The sequence below is a fragment of the Muntiacus reevesi genome, chromosome 2 (genome assembly GCF_963930625.1).
Source record: "Muntiacus reevesi chromosome 2, mMunRee1.1, whole genome shotgun sequence".
In the NCBI taxonomy this organism is placed as follows: domain Eukaryota; kingdom Metazoa; phylum Chordata; class Mammalia; order Artiodactyla; family Cervidae; genus Muntiacus; species Muntiacus reevesi.
Window position 1 is genome coordinate 29,035,802 of NC_089250.1, and position 16,127 is coordinate 29,051,928.

The window sequence follows — 16,127 nt, forward strand, 5'->3', positions numbered from 1 at the left end:
TGTCATCCTGACCAAAAAGGTGTGTGGGGGGGGGGGGCGGGCAAAGATATGTCATGGACTGGAGCATTTCCACTGCTGACAAAGGACACGGGATAGTGTGGTTTTTTGAATCTATGCCTCTATATATTACATTGAAATTTTGTTCTATAATAACAGCTATTTTATAAACATGAGCTGTTTTACTGATTTTCTATTTTAAAATGCTCATTGGTAACATGTTTACATTATAAAGAGATGAATGTGCTAGTCATTTATTAACTACTGAATTTAAACTGAGTAAAAGGATATGAACCCTATAACAACAACAACTATGTAAGTGAATAGAGTAATTGCCACAGTTCCATCATGAGGTGAGCCTGTACAAAATTTCTGAATGGCAATCAAGTGATTTTTTGAAAACCTATTCATATAAGGCTGCCATAAAAATGAGTGGGACGTGATTCTCAACTGGAACCTGTTCTGCAGATTAAGGTAAAAATCTCATCTACTTAATTCTGGTGTTTCAGTGAATTGGTTCACTTTTGCTTCTGAAGCCATCCTGCTCCTGTTAGGAAAAAAAATGGTAGTGCAACTGGCTTTGAATCATCATATATGGGAGATCGAACCTTGGGCCTTCAAGGAGGAAAACGGCACTTGTCCTCAATTAGGGAGGACTTAGGGGGCCCATGTGCACCCCCTAGTGGAGGTCCCAGGGCATATTCTTGCCTGGAGTATCCCATGGAGGGAGGAGCCTGGTGGGCTACAGTCCTTGGGTCACAAAGACTCAGATAGGACTGAGCGACTTCACTTTCACTTTCTAGGGGGGCCCACGTGCACCCCCTAGTGGAGGTCCCAGGGCATTACAGCTGCAGAAATTTGCTTTCAGCTCCTTAGGGGAAATCAGGGGCGACAGAATTTGTTTCTGTAAGGGGCCAGACTGTAAATGTGTTAGGCCTTTGGGTTCATAGTCTCTGTCAGAACAGTTCTTAACCCTGTATTTTGTAGAGTAAGGCAGCCACACACAGGCAACACAAATGAATGACCATGGCCATGTTCCCACAACACTTTATTTATGGATGCTGACATCTGAATTTCCTGTAAATTTTGTGTCACAAAATGTTATTCTTTTGTATTTTTTTTTCTCCTCAACCATTCAAAAAAATATAAACACCACTCTTAGCTCCTGGGCTGTACAGAAGGAGGCGATGGGCTGAGTTTAGTTCACGGGCCACAGGTTGCCAGCTCCTGCCTGGTATAAGGTATGATTGTTTCCTTTGACCATGTATAACATGAAGGAAGGCCATCCTGTTGTCTAAGGGAACTAGATGTTTATGGACCGAACGGCCGAGGCACTGGTACGTAAAGGCAGGAAGTATCTACTTTTTGTGGTATTTGAGTCGAGGCCAGTTGAGGTGGCCTCATCTAGCATCTTTCCCCCTTGGACTGTTGGCAGTATATATACGTATTTATGCACACTGAGAAGTTTTTCAAATCCTAGATAAAAACACCATCAGTAATAAAACTATGAGACTTATTTACAAATAAGACATCTTCCTAGGGCAGGACAGCTTTCATGGTAAGTTAGAGTCAGTGTAGAGGAATATGTGCAATTCTGCATAAGTAATAAAAAACATTCAAACTCTCAGTGTCCTGATGGCACTAATGAACTCCTCTGGGCATGTCTTCTGACTTGCGGGCTTTGATTTCCTTTTCCTCACATATCCTGGCTGTTGCTGAGAAGAAACTAGAATCTGTGCAGGAGCAGAAGTCTGGTTTGGCAGGGGTGTACACTCTTCAGAGAGCACACTTCATGTCTGCCCCAAACCTTGCTTTGGAACCAATCCATCGTCCTGCTGGAGATCAAAGTACAATTTGTGTGTTTACTGATTTGGCAACTTGACTTCTTGAGAAATAAGAGAGTCCCAGGACATTTTTATCTTGCTCTTCACTTTAACACCCACTGTGTGTCAGTGAGTTACAAAAGTGCTGGTTCCAATGAGATCGTGTACGGTGATGTAAGTAAACACTTTCCGAGTGGCTCCCTCATTCTGCTGCGTGGATCCACAGACCATCACTTCATAAACAGAAAAGCAGCAGTGTATCTCCACACAGTGGCAAAGATTTTCTGACACAATTCTGACTTCTGTTCAGTTCATAGAAAAGGGGTCCCTTTTCTAGAGAGAGGAAGAAACACCTTCATCTTCATCAAGAGACAGCCAGAAGGCTGAAAACCAGAGGAATGTGCTCTTTACCCTCTTTGCATCCCTCCTACAAATGGGTCAACAGTGGGAAAAAAGGATGGATGTTAATATCAGCTAGACATGTGTTCTACATGTGTGGTCACAAATGGATGCTTTCCCATCTCTTCTGTTACTGACACTTTGATGTCACTTAAGTTGTGCTTTTATTCTTCTTTGGAATGGCAGTTCCAGGAATCTTTAACTAGGGTATTAACAAATGATGATGTCAGAGTTCTAGAAATATCAATAGAAATATCCATCTACTGTAATACGAGTCCAACCTAAGGGGAGGGAAGAGATGGAATAGTAAACACAAGTGAGAAAGAAAAATCATAATGTAGTATAATAGATGTATATTTTTATTTTATTCTTTTATTTTTTATTATTAAATTTTTTTTTTTGGCATGTGGGATCTTAGTTCCCTGACCAAGGATTGAACCTCTGCCTTCTGCCGTGGAAGTGTGGAACCTTAACCACTGGACTGCTAGGGAAGTCCCATAGATGTTTATTTTTAAAAAGCTACTAAAAACAAAAAGACTAAAAACCTCTCAACACTCTGATGAGAAGCAAGTATGAGGTTTTGCAGGTTAAGTTTATCAAGTTTACAAAGACTCATCAACTTCACTCACCTTTTCAGACTCTGTCCCTGGACACCTCCAGTTGTACAAGTAATACTGTAAATTGCCATCGCCTATGCCAAACTTGAGTTTTTCCAAGAATGTCTTATTTTCCATCAAATCTAGTGCATTGAATACATCAAATCCTTTCTGTCAATGTAAAAAATTTTTTAAAATGTTAAAGCATTAAAAGTTTAGAGTATTTTGTATATGGTGTATTTCAGTATAACATTTCATTCTCCTACTAGTAGCTTGAATTGAATATGCATTTATAATGAGGTTTAATGTCTGCAATATGTACTATGCGTTAATAATTCAGGTCACAACTATCTTATTAAACTAGCAAGCAGTGAATATGATGGAATCAACAAGCTTTTCCAGAAATGCTGAATCAAAAAAATGCAGTCTGATGGCTAATAGTGATAAAAAATATTAAGGTTTCAAGAAATGTTTTGCCCCAGTTTTTGAAGGAAACAGTTGTCTAGACCGCCCCATCACCAGAACTGTTAGTTACTGGCCTTTCTAAGTTCTGACTTACCTGAACCTACAGCCAAGAAACCAAACCTGTAAAGACTTGAAATTGTGTATTTGTCTTCGGCTAATACTGGGAAATAAATTTAGTTACATTTTAATAGTAAAAACAGAATAAAAAAATACTAGTTAATACTATGCAAAATGTGACACAGATTAAGTACCTACATTTCTATTTCTCAGGGGTTTTACTTTAAATAACTTATTACTGGCCTTTTTGGGGGGAGGTAGTTGAAAATGAGCTACAAGATCAAAGAATCAAAGGCAAATGCTGATTTTGGGGTCCACTTCTAATAGATTAAAAAAAAATGTTTCCAATGATCAAATACTAGAGGAATACAAGGAAAACAATTTTGATGTGTAGCTCCTGATTTCTCATAGGCAATATTTTCTCATTCAGTACTTATATCCAAATATTTACATCTGCTGATTTCTGTTACCTTTGAAAAGAAAATGTTTTATTTGTAGCAAGAATTTAACAATCATCCTAACTACTATACTGAGGAAGTAAAAAATAATGCAAATCCATTAAGGCACATTTTGAATTTAATTCTTTTTGTTTTAAATCCTCTTAATAATTTTATTAATTAAATTTCTTAATTTTAAAATTCACAGACTATTTAGTTGAATAAAAAAACTTGCTACTGCCAGTTAGTCACTGTAACACAACACTCACATTTTCCCCATACAGGCAGATCTCATTTTATTGTGTTTCACAGATTCTGTGTTTTTTACAAATTGATGGTCTGTGGCCACCCTGCAACTGAGCAAGTCTATCAGGGCCATTTTTCCAATTGAATCTGCTCACTTCATGTCTCTGTTCCATTCTGGTAATTATTGTAATACTTCAAACTCTTTCATTATTATTATAGTTGTTATAGTGATCTGTGATCTCTGATGTTAAGAATATAACTCACTGAAGGCTCAGATGATGGATAGCATTTTTTTTTAGGAACAAAATACTTAAAATTAAGATCTCTGTTATTTAGTTACTACCGCATACTTAGCAGACCACACTATTGTGTGAAGATAACTTTTGAATTTTCTTTTTATATGCACTAGGACACCAAAAATTCATGTGGCTCACTTTATCACAATACTTGCTTTATTGAAGTGATCTGGAACTGTCTGGAACTGAACCCACAATATCTCCAAGGTATATGCCTGTATAAAGGGATCATGTAATTTTCTTATATTCCTTATGAGTTTTATGTTTTTTATTTTTTTTTAAGATTTTTTAATATGGACCACCTTTTAAAAGTCTTTATTGAATTTGTTAAAATACTGCTTCAGTTTTATGTTTTGGTTTTTTGGCCGCAAGGCATGGGGGATCTTAGCTCCCTGACCAGGATCCCTCCCTGACCAGGGATCAAACCTGCATCCTCTGCTCTAGAAACGAAGTCTTAATCACAGGACCACCAGGAAAGTCCCATGTACTTTTATATAAGGGTTAAAAGTTTCTGATTTGTACAAAATGTCTTTTTGGTTAAGTTACAATAGAGCTGATGATGAAAACAGTCTACTAACGTTTTTTAAAAAAACCTCTTATCAAAATAATTCTTTTGACTGATGGTCAACAGTAAAATATCCCAAATGAGTTCCCCCGTGTGGAAGAAAATACAAGATATTTATATACACATCTGGAGACGCACACACAGGACAGCCAGGAGTGAGTCACCTACCAGCTTGGCGATGATGAGCGCGTCGCTCATGAGGTCCAGCAGGGGCGTCTCCGTGTGGATGTTGTAGAAGGAGTAGGCGGCTTTGAGGCTCTTGTGAGCCGGGTGGTGCATGACTGTGGAGGGGAGTGTGTAGAAGCTCAGGAAGTCAGTTAGTTTACCACTGGAGTTCTAAAGAACAAAGGTAACGTCAGATAAACATCTCCTCCAACAAGTGTCATCCAGGCACTTAAGCTCACTTCATAATCTCTGACCTGCACCATAGCTTTCCATCAGAGTGGAGAGCTACTGCTCCTGCTCCATCCTCCAGGTCTGACCCGGGGCCCTTACTGCGTGCCAGGCAGCGGCCAGGCAAGGGCGTGGGGCTGTGCTTCAGCCTGAATGCTCACTGGTGCCTGGCAGCAAGTTCTTAAGAAGGAATGCTTCTCTCTGATTGACTACAGACTTACAGGGACAGTGATAAAAGTCAATTCATTGTTTTTGCAGGAATAAGAGCATTAAGCATCAGGATGCTACCTTTTCCAACTCAAGGATACTGTGTAACATCTAACATCTTCTTTGCACAAAGCAGGAATTTTATCAGCTTAAAGTGAAGCGGGATAGAGTTTGGGAGTTGTTTCTTTTTTTAGAAGCTTGTAAAAGGCATTGGTTCTGCACCAAAGTATACATATATGAATGACTGAGAAAATCTGAAGCTATCAGATATCAAAAGGGATGCAAAAAAGATGGTGTTTGTTCACCATCACTGGTACACCCTTCAATAGAAGAAATTAGTCAATATTGTTTGGGTTGTTTCAGTTAGCTGTGGTAACTAGGTATGTATGTGGTAACTAGGAAAGTCTGCATAGAATTCAAGCTATATTTGAATGATAGAGCTGCAGAAGTTAGACCACATATGTCATTGCTAGCATTTGTTTTAGCAGAAATTTCCAGAGGGATGGATTTATTCGCCTTTTGAGTGCTTCTGATTCATTAATCCTTTTTTTCAGACATTAAAAATTAAAGATGTTAAGCTAAACTGATTCTTTACTGTGCTGTATCAGCAGCTCAAGTATTAGAGATGACTTAGAGGCCTAGATTTTCTGCTTTGTTAAGGATTTTAAAATACCATAGCAGAAATTAAAGAGAAAAAAAAATCACTGAATGGGTTCAGAGCAGAGTGGAGATGACACAGAATCACTGAACTTGAAGAATCCAGCAGAATTTACCCAATCTGAAACAAGAGAGGGAAAACAGACTGAAAAAAAAAACCTAAGCCTCAGGGATCTGTGAGGCAGTAATAAAAGATTCACCATTCATATCACTGGAGACCCAGAAGGAAAGAAGAAAATGCAGGGCTGAAAGAGACAATGACTGAAAACTTCCCAGAGTTGGCAGAGATTTAAGAAGGTTCAAGAAGCCAAGTGAACTCTAAGAGGATGAGTCAAAAGAAATCCACATCATAATAATAAAATTTCCCAAAGTTAAAGACAGAGATCTTAAAAGTAGCCACAGAAAAACAACTCATTACCTACAAGGAAATACTAATTCAAATGACAATGGGCTGCTCACCTGAAACCACAGAGGCCAGAAACAAGTGGCTCAAGAGCTGAATGAAAAGAACGATCAATTGTGAATTCTGTATCTGGTAAAGCTTCTTTCAGGAAAGAAGGGCAAATAAAGACATTCTCAGACAAATGAAAACTAGAAGAATTCGTTGCCAGCAGACAAACCTTTAACAGTGGCCAAAGAACATCCTTCAAATAGAAAGGAAATCTCAAGATACTCAAGATGGTGATATTTTGAGACAGTAAAGAGACCTAAATGGAAGTAAAATCACTTGAAGTGGTACAATGCGGATACCAGAGGACTGATAATTTATATCTATATACTATAATACTCAAATGCTTGCTTGCTTGTGTTCAAGCACAAGCACTCTTTGTGACCCCATGAATGTGGCCCACCAGGCTCCTCTGTGGAATTTTCCAGGCAGGAATACTAGAGTAAAGTCGCTCAGTCGTGTCGAACTCTTTGGGACCCCGTGGACTGTAGCCTACCAGGCTCCTCTGTCCATGGAATTTTCCAGGCAAGAGTACTGGAGTGGGTTGCCATTTCCTTCTCCAGGGGATCTCCCCAATACAGGGGTCTAACCCGCATCTCTTGTGTCTCCTGCTTTGGCAGGTGGATTTTTTTTTTACTACTGCACCACCTGAGAAGCCCCATACTCAGATAAGACCTATACAAATATACTCAAATGCACTACAAATAAATCAAGACAGATCCAAAAATGGTGGATAGGCAGGCAAGGAAAAGGAGAGGGACAAGAGCCAGAAGAAACAAACAGAAAACATTTTATGATATGGAAGACTTAAGCTCTAATATATCAATTATCATCAGATGTAAATAGTCAAAACACACCAATCAGAAGAAATTCTGCAGAGTACATAAGGAAACGTGGCCCAAGTATCACTTCACATTCAGTGATACAGATGGGCTGAAAGGAAAAGGACTGACAGATATGTCATGCAAACGTGAATTTGAAAAAGGTAGGAGTGGCCACACAGGCACACCTTGGAAATATTGCGTGTTTGGTTCCAGACCCCCTTGATAAAGCAAATACTGCAATAAAGTGAGTCACGTGAATGTTTTTCTTTTCCCAGTTTATATGCAAGCTCTGTTTGCACTATACTGTAGTCTATTAGTGTGCAACAGCATTAAGTCTAGAAAACAATATACATACCTTAATTTTAAAATACTTTATTGCTATAAAATGCTAAAAAATACTTTATTGCTATAAAATGCTAATCATCATTTGAACTTCGAAGCAGTAACATCAAAGATCACCATAACACATATGATCATAATGAAAAAGTTTGAAATATGCAAGAATTACCAAAATTACTGAGAGACAAAGTGAGCAAATGCTGTTGGAAAAAATGGCACCAACAGGGTTACCATAAACTGTTAATTTGTTAAAAATGCACTATCTGACTAGTGTAATAAAACAAAGGGTGGTAAGATGAGGTCTGCCTGTATTAACAGACAATGAGAAAGAATTTTCTAAGGTTAGATGGGTTCAGCTGGAGAATTCTAGCAAACATTTAAGGAATTAACACCAATTCTATACACCAATTTCTTCTAGAAAATAGAAGAGGAGGTCACACTTCCTAACTCCTCTTATGAGGTCAGTGGTTTCCTGATACAGAAACCAAACAAAGACAGTAAAAAAAAGAAACTGCAGATCAGTATCTCTCATGAACTCAGGAAATAATGAAATATTAGCACTCCAAATCCAATAATGTACAAAAAGAATTATACACAATAACCAAGAAGGTAATTTTCCTAGGTATGTGAGGTGGTCAAACATTTGAAAATAAGTAAATGAAAATACCATATTAACAGACTAAAGAAGAAAAATCGTTATGATTATATCAACTGAAGCAGAAAAGGCACCGGACAAAATCCAACATCCATTTATGATGAGAACTCTCAGCAAGTTGGAAATTTTCTCACATTGATAAGGAGCATCCATGAAAAACTGACCGCTAATATCATGGGTAAGAGTCATGGGTAAGACCGAATGCTCTTCCCCTAATATCAGGAACAAGGCAAAGATGTCAACCTTCACCACTCTTATGCAATGAAGTACCAAAGGATCTAGCCCCTGCAATAAGGCAAGAGAAAGAAAGAAAATGCATACAGATGGGAAGGGAAGAAGTAAAACTGATTCTATTTGTAGATGACACAATTATTCATGTAAAAATCCCAAGAAATCTCCAAATAAACTCCTGGAACTACTATGTGATTTCAGCAAGGTTGCAGGATACAGGAGCATCACAGAAAAACCAATTACATTTCTACATACTAACAAGGAATATGTGGAAAACGGAACTTTAATGTATAGGATCTGGATGCTGAAAATTAAAGACTGCTGATAAAATAAAATTTAAAAGACCTAAATAAACAGAGACATACCATGTTCATGGATTGGAAGACATGTTAATTCTCCCTAAATTAATGTAATCCTGCTGAATATCATGTAATTACTATAACAATCCTAAAAAGGTCTTTCATAAACTAAGACAAACTTATTCTAAAATTTATATGCAAAAGCAAGGGAACTACATTAGCTAAAACAATCTTGACAAAGAAAAATGAAATGGGAGGAATCACTCTACCTGATAACAAGGCTTACTATAGAGCTACAGATTAATTAAGACAGTGTGATATTGGTAGGGGAATAGACAGAGATCAACAGAACAGAATGGAGAACGCAGAAACGGACCACATTACAAAGTATTAGTATTCAGCCTATAAAAAACTTTAACAAATCAAGAAGACAAGGTTGAATGAAGTGATTGAATTATGCCATCTTGAACAAAGGCAGTTCAATTCCAACCAGTTTTGCAAAGCAAAACAGTATTAAACTTTGCAACACATTCATCTCTAATGAGGTCATCCAAACTGGCCTTTTCAAAACTGAGAGAAACAATTAATCACATAGGCAACACCAGAGCAGTATCCTGATTTCCCATTATTAAGTACTAAAAGTGTGCCCTTGTGCCAGGAATGGAAACTATAGGAACAGCTTGTTCTAAGAGGGTGAGCAGAAACCTGCTATAGAAGCAGTGCGCCATGGACAGAGAGGAAGGAGATGGGTACTCTAGGATCCTTCACATAGTACTCAATCGCATAGTATTTGCATACTTTTCTGTACTGTCTTATCACCTTATCTTTACCTCCACTACAAAAGTGTCAATGATGTGCTCCTGAGGGAGGAACCAGTGGGCTACTTCCTCTTCATCCATCACCGGGGCTAGATGAAACTGCTTCAGGTATGTGTTGGTTAGTTCTTGAACAGCTTTGATATCTCTTGGTTCCATTGGCCTCAAGCCTGAAGTTTTTGTAACCTGTTGGAGTGAACACGAAACCAATGGGGAGGTTTAAATAAGAGGACTAAACAAACTTGGAGCCAGTGTGGTCCCCAGACCAACATTATCAGCATCCCAGGGCACCTTGTTAGAAATGCAGAATCTTGGGCCTGCCCCAGATCTACCAGGTCAGAACAAGCAATTTCACAAAATCCTCTGGTGATGTGTATACACACAAAGCTTGAGATGTACAGGTTGTGTAGCTTATGTTTAGCACATAAGCTACACAATGTGTTCTATCCTATCTTTGTGTACCAGGTCTTTGGTTAGTATTGCCTATGACCCAAACAAAACCAATGGGAACACTACAAATTCACCTATATACCCATGCCAAGAAATTAAACGGCTCTGAGATCTAATGCCTGATGATCTGAGGTGGAGCTGATGTAATAATAATAGAAATAAACTGCACAATAAATATAATGTACTCGAATCATCCTGAAACCACCCGCCCCCTACCCCTGTCTGTGGAAAATTATCTTCCATGAAACTCGTCCCTAGGAACAAAAAGCTGGGGCCTGCCGGCCTGCATAACAGGGCAGAACAATCCCAGCGTGTGCTCTGGAGTAGCACGCTGTAAGACTGCCATGTTTGACATTTTGAAAACACAGTTGAGAATGGCTGAGAAACTCATCTTGTCCAATAGCCCATGAATAAGATGTAGCTATTTTGTTCTCATGAGCAACAAAAATGAAAGAAAAGTCAATCATATCAGTCAATATGGGAAGGCAAGCATTTTAGTTACCAAGAACGAATGGCTAGTTGCCAAGTACTGGCCCTAGTCTCTTATGCCATCTTTTGATTAAAAGGTGATCATAATATGCATCTGAATCCTTTATCTCATAAGTCACAGTTTTTACATAAAGCCATAGGGTTGGATGGCATCATCGACTCAATGGACATGAGTTTGAACAAACTCCGGGAGATCGTGAAGGACAGGGAAACCTGGTGATGTGCTGCAGTCCACGGGGTTGCAAAGAGTCAGACACAACTGAGTGACGGAACAAAAACAACAAATACGAATGACAAACCCTCAAAGGTCGGGACACGGCCCCATCTGGATTTATTTGTTCAAGTACTTATCCTTAAAAGAGCTTAAGACGTCAACTATAAGAAGAGTCCAGATACCAGGACACCTGACACCAGAAATGAGAAAACTCACTACATTCCTTGTCTGTACAAAGACAAAACTCTAATACTTACAAATGAGTTTGAGCAAGCTCCAGGAGTTGGTAATGGACAGGTAAGCCTGGCATTGTGCAGTCCATGGGGTTGCAGAGTCGGACACGACTGAGTGACTGAACTGAACTATAAAAACAAGTTCAGTTCTTCTACTTAACTTGATACTTTTTTTTCCTTGAAGAAATAACTGGATAAATTTTTAAGTGGCAAATAACTTGTATATAACTACTCCTATTCTACCTAATCTGTCCTAAATTATTTCTGAGCACTTTTAAATTAGAAACTGCCTCTAAGATTAGATCATCACAATTCCTGCATGCCCCCAGAGTGGTGGTTACAGAAGACCAAGGTGGAAAATGGGTTTTCATGTTGAATGCCGGCTCTGATCGATGTCATTTGTTCTGTTGAGGTTACTAGGGTTCTGTGACAAGGAATGCTGGTCAATTACTGATTCATTTGGGAAGAGACGGGAGAGGTGTTCTTTGTATTTACAGACCCAACAGTCCTTAGCTGAGTATTTACTATGTGCTACTCAGTTATGGTTTACAGAATCTGTAAAGACACCATAATGAACCTAAAATAGTTTAATACTCTAAATTAAGAGAATTTAAGTCCTTAACATTTAACAGAACACTCAGACTTCTAGCATTTCTGTGGGTCTCAAAGCCAAAGAGGAGCTTCCCAGGTAGCTAGTGGTAAAGAATCCACCTGTCAATGGAGGAGACATGGATTTGATCCCTGGGTTGGGAAGATCCCCTGGAGAAGGAAATGGCAACCCATTCCAGTATTCTTGACTGGGAAATCCCATGGACAGAGGAGCCTGGTGGGGTATAGTCCTTGGAGTCACAAAAGATTTGGACATGACTTAACAACTAAACAACAATATTATTAGCCAAAGGACCTGAAATCTCCAGGTCCCAGCTTCCACTAAGGCTTCAGTTCAGTTCAGTTGTTCAGTCGTGTCCGACTCTGTGACCCCATGAATTGCACCACGCCAGGCCTCCCTGTCCATCACCAACTCCTGGAGTTTACCCAAACTCATGTCCATCAAGTCAGTGATACCATCCAGCCATCTCATCCTCTGTTGTCCCCGTCTCCTCCTGCCCCCAATCCCTCCGAGTATCGGGGTCTTTTCCAATGAGTCAACTCTTTGCATGAGGTGGCCAAAGTGTTGAGTTTCAGCTTCAACATCAGTCCTTCCAATGAACACCCAGGACTGATCTCCTTTAGGATGGACTGGTTGGATCTCTGTGCAGTTCAAGGGACTCTCAAGAGTCTTCTCCAACACCACAGTTCAAAAGCATCAATTCTTTGGCGCTCAGCTTTCTTCACAGTCCAACTCTCACATCCATACATGACCACTGGAAAAACCATAGCCTTGACCAGACGGACCTTTGTTGGCAAAGTAATGTCTCTGCTTTTTAATATGCTATCTAGGTTGGTCATAACTTTCCCTCCGAGGAGTAAGTGTCTTTTAATTTCATGGCTGCAGTGACCATCTGCAGTGATTTTGGAGCCCCCCAAAAATAAAGTCTGACTTTCCACTGTCTCCCCATCTATTTGCCACAAAGTGATGGGACCAGATGCCATGATCTTAGTTTTCTGAATGTTAAGCTTTAAGCCAACTTTTTCACTCTCCTTTCACTTTCATCAAGAGGCTTTTTAGTTCCTCTTCACTTTCTGCCATAAGGGTGGTGTCATCTGCATATCTAAGCTTACTGATATTTTCCCCAACAATCTTGATTCCAGCTTGTGCTTCCTCCAGCCCGGCATTTCTCATGATGTACTCTGCATATAAGTTAAATAAGCAGGGTGACAATATATAGCCTTGACGTACTCCTTTTCCTATTTGGAACCAGTCTGTTGTTCCATGTCCAGTTCTAACTGTTGCTTCCTGACCTGCATACAGATTTCTCAAGAGGCAGGTCAGGTGGTCTGGTATTCCCATCTCTTTCAGAATTTTCCACAGTTTATAATGGCCTGAATGGTGTTGAATGAATGAATGAATGCATGAATTCTTAGGTTTTTAGCACAATTATTTACCCAATAGGGTGAGGTGAAGGCTGCAGACATGGAAAAAAGTCACTGTCAGCTCTGAAGATACGGCATTTCTATGGCCTGGCATTCAGGTGCAAGCCAGGCATGAAACCAGTATTTTCCTTTTGTTTCTGTAAGCCAATTTTAGTTTTTTCGAGCATTTCTACGCTGCAATTTGTGGGAAGAGGGAAACCTTTGTGATTGCTAAATGGTGTTAAATGAGATAAATATACATTTTGAAATGCTGGTAGAAAGACCAAAACCATATTGCATGTATACCGCAGTCATTTGAAAAGCTGCTATTAGGATGACCTTGATCAATTTTAAATAGTCTTTCTCAACATTAGATTGTTTTGCATTTGTTACTGATTCAATAACAATCAATGATATCAAGACTTCCCTTGTGGTCCAGTGGTTAAGACTCTGTGCTTCCACTGCATGGGGCACAGGTTTGATCCTCGGTTGGGGAAGTAAGATCCTGCATGCCACAGCTCAAAATAAATGAAATGAAATAAAATAAAATGAGCTTCAAAAAATGAGATTATCTCATGATAGTAACAGGATACATCCTCTCTGTTCATAAAGAGCATTCAGAAATGAGGAATAAAGCTTGCCAACTCCTTTTTGGAGCAAAATATGCTTTTGCAGCACAATTCTTATTCATTGAACATTCATATCGTGAAATCACTAAATCAAAATCTTTTTTTTGTCTGGTAGACATCCTTAAAGCTGCAGTCCTCAAAGATTTTGGTCTGAACTTTGTTATGGTCTTAAAAATTATTTAATACTCCCAAAGAGCTTTGTTTACATGGGTTATCAATTCAGTACAGTTCAGTCACTCAGTCGTGTCCGACTCTTTGCGACCCCATGAACCGCAGCATGCCAGGCCTCCCTGTCCATCACCAACTCCCAGAGGCCACCCAAACCCATGTCCATCGAGTCAGTGATGCCATCCAACCACCTCATCCTCTGTCGTCCCCTTCTCCTCCTGCCCTCAATCTTTCCCAGCATCAGGGTCTTTTCAAATTAGTCAGCTCTTCACATCAGGTGGCCAAAGTATGGAGTTTCAGCTTCAACATCAGTCCCTCCAATGAACACCCAGGACTGATCTCTTTTAGGATGGACTGGTTGGATCTCCTTGCAGTTCAAGGGACTCTCAAGAGTCTTCTCCAACGCCACAGTTCAAAAGCATCAATTTTTTGGTGCTCAGCTTCTTTATAGTCCAACTCTCACATCCATACATGACTACTGGAAAAACCATAGCCTTGACCAGACAGACCTTTGTTGGCAAAGTAATGTCTCTGCTTTTTAATATGCTATCTAGGTTGGTCATAACTTTCCTTCCAAGGAGTAAGTGTCTTTTAATTTCATGGCTGCAATCACCATCTGCAGTGATTTTGGAGCCCAGAAAAATAAAGTCAGCCCCTGTGTCCACTGTTTCCCCATCTATTTGCCACGAAGTGATGGGACCAGATACCATGATCTTAGTTTTCTGAATGTTGAGCTTTAAGCCAACTTTTTCACTCTCCTCTTTCACTTTAATCAAGAGGCTCTTTAGTTCTTCTTCACTTTCTGCCATAAATGTGGTGTCATCTGCATATCTGATACATGGATTATATTTATCTGTATTTATTGTATTAGAAATTAAATTCGAAATTTTAAAGCCAAAGAATATATAAGCTCACATTCCATTTAACCTCTGGAAGACTGCACAGTACACTTGTAAGATAATGAAAGACAGAAATTATTTTTGTATTATTCTAAAAAACTGACTTCACAGGCCCCCCCAAAGTGTTCTGGGAAGTTCCCGGGGTCTCTGGACCACACTTTGAGAACTGCCACCTCAGTCTCTGAAGGTCAGGAAAATGGGTAATAGAATTGAGGTAAGGAGGACTCAGTGAAACAGTTATTTTGGCAAATGCACAGTGAGAAAGTATATAAACTTGGCAGTTTTCAAGCACTTCAGACAAGTTTTTACAGGAGCTAAGTTAAAGCAGAAGGCAACATCAGGCTACATCCAATTATGAAACATAAAAGGTCCTAGAAACAGGGGAAGAATAAGAACAATGGCTTCTGTATCTCAGAACCTTAGCTTGTTTCTTTCTAACATCATAAAGTCACATCCTCTGCAGGAAATCTACTGAAGCATGACACAAATTTTAATACATAAAATTATATTCGAGGGGGTTCCCTGGTGGCCTAGTGGTTAGGATTCTGGGCTTTCACTGCTGTGGCCTGTGTTTAATCCCTGGTCAGGGAACTGAGATACTGCAAACTGCATAGTGTGGCCAAAAAAATAATTCTATTTTATATAATAACTGTTGTTTTCAGGAAGAGGTGGAAGGAAATGTCATGCCTAGGTAAAAGTTTAAGCTTTGGCATAATCTGAAAGAGTCAGATGGCAATGTTTTCTGAGATTTCAATAAAAAGCAAAAAAAAAAATTTCCAGTAACTTAACTGAGAAAACCTTAAATTTCATAAGCAAACTCTATTTCTGAATCAGAGCTACTTTACCATGATCGAACTAATATGCATTACCCATCGGACTCTCCATACACTGAAATCTGTATAAAATTTGCTTATAAGTATATAAGGAAATCAAGCTCAGAGCCCTATTAAAAAACAGAAGCAGTGCTGTTCTCCATCAAGCTATGTGGTGTAACTGATTTGGAGCCAAGATTCCAGAGTAGAGATGTAAGCCTTGATTATGGATTTTTTTTGATTTAAGAAGGAGCAGTAGGACATTACACACTAAAGAAACAAAAAAACCTACAATTACTAAACCAAGAATATCTGTGTTTTAGCATGGCTTCATACGCGTACACGTCTTGCAACACAACGTAAAGATGCTGGGAGAGTAACCTGACTCCTACTTTTTATCTGCTTCAAATTTCTTTACCTTGGGACTTCCCTGGGGGTCCGGTGGTTAATATTCTGAGGTTCCAATGCCCC

At 39.2% G+C, this 16,127-nt stretch overlaps 1 protein-coding gene across 2 annotated transcripts in view; it reads right to left on the reverse strand.

Moving 5' to 3' along the window:
* Positions 1–849: 849 nt before the first annotated feature.
* Positions 850–16,127, reverse strand: part of NMT2 (N-myristoyltransferase 2) — a 56,725-nt gene continuing 41,447 nt past the window's right edge. Inside the window, exons 9-12 of one of the 2 annotated variants that reach the window (XM_065921162.1) lie at positions 9,765–9,935; positions 5,050–5,217; positions 2,849–2,986; positions 850–2,500 (exon numbers count right to left, since the gene is read on the reverse strand). In XM_065921162.1, the coding sequence (XP_065777234.1) occupies positions 2,480–2,500; positions 2,849–2,986; positions 5,050–5,217; positions 9,765–9,935 (498 nt within the window). In that variant the 3' untranslated portion in view covers positions 850–2,479. Of the gene's footprint in view, positions 2,501–2,848; positions 2,987–5,049; positions 5,218–9,764; positions 9,936–16,127 lie in introns of those variants that run through there. The other variant, XM_065921163.1, reaches the window with a different exon arrangement.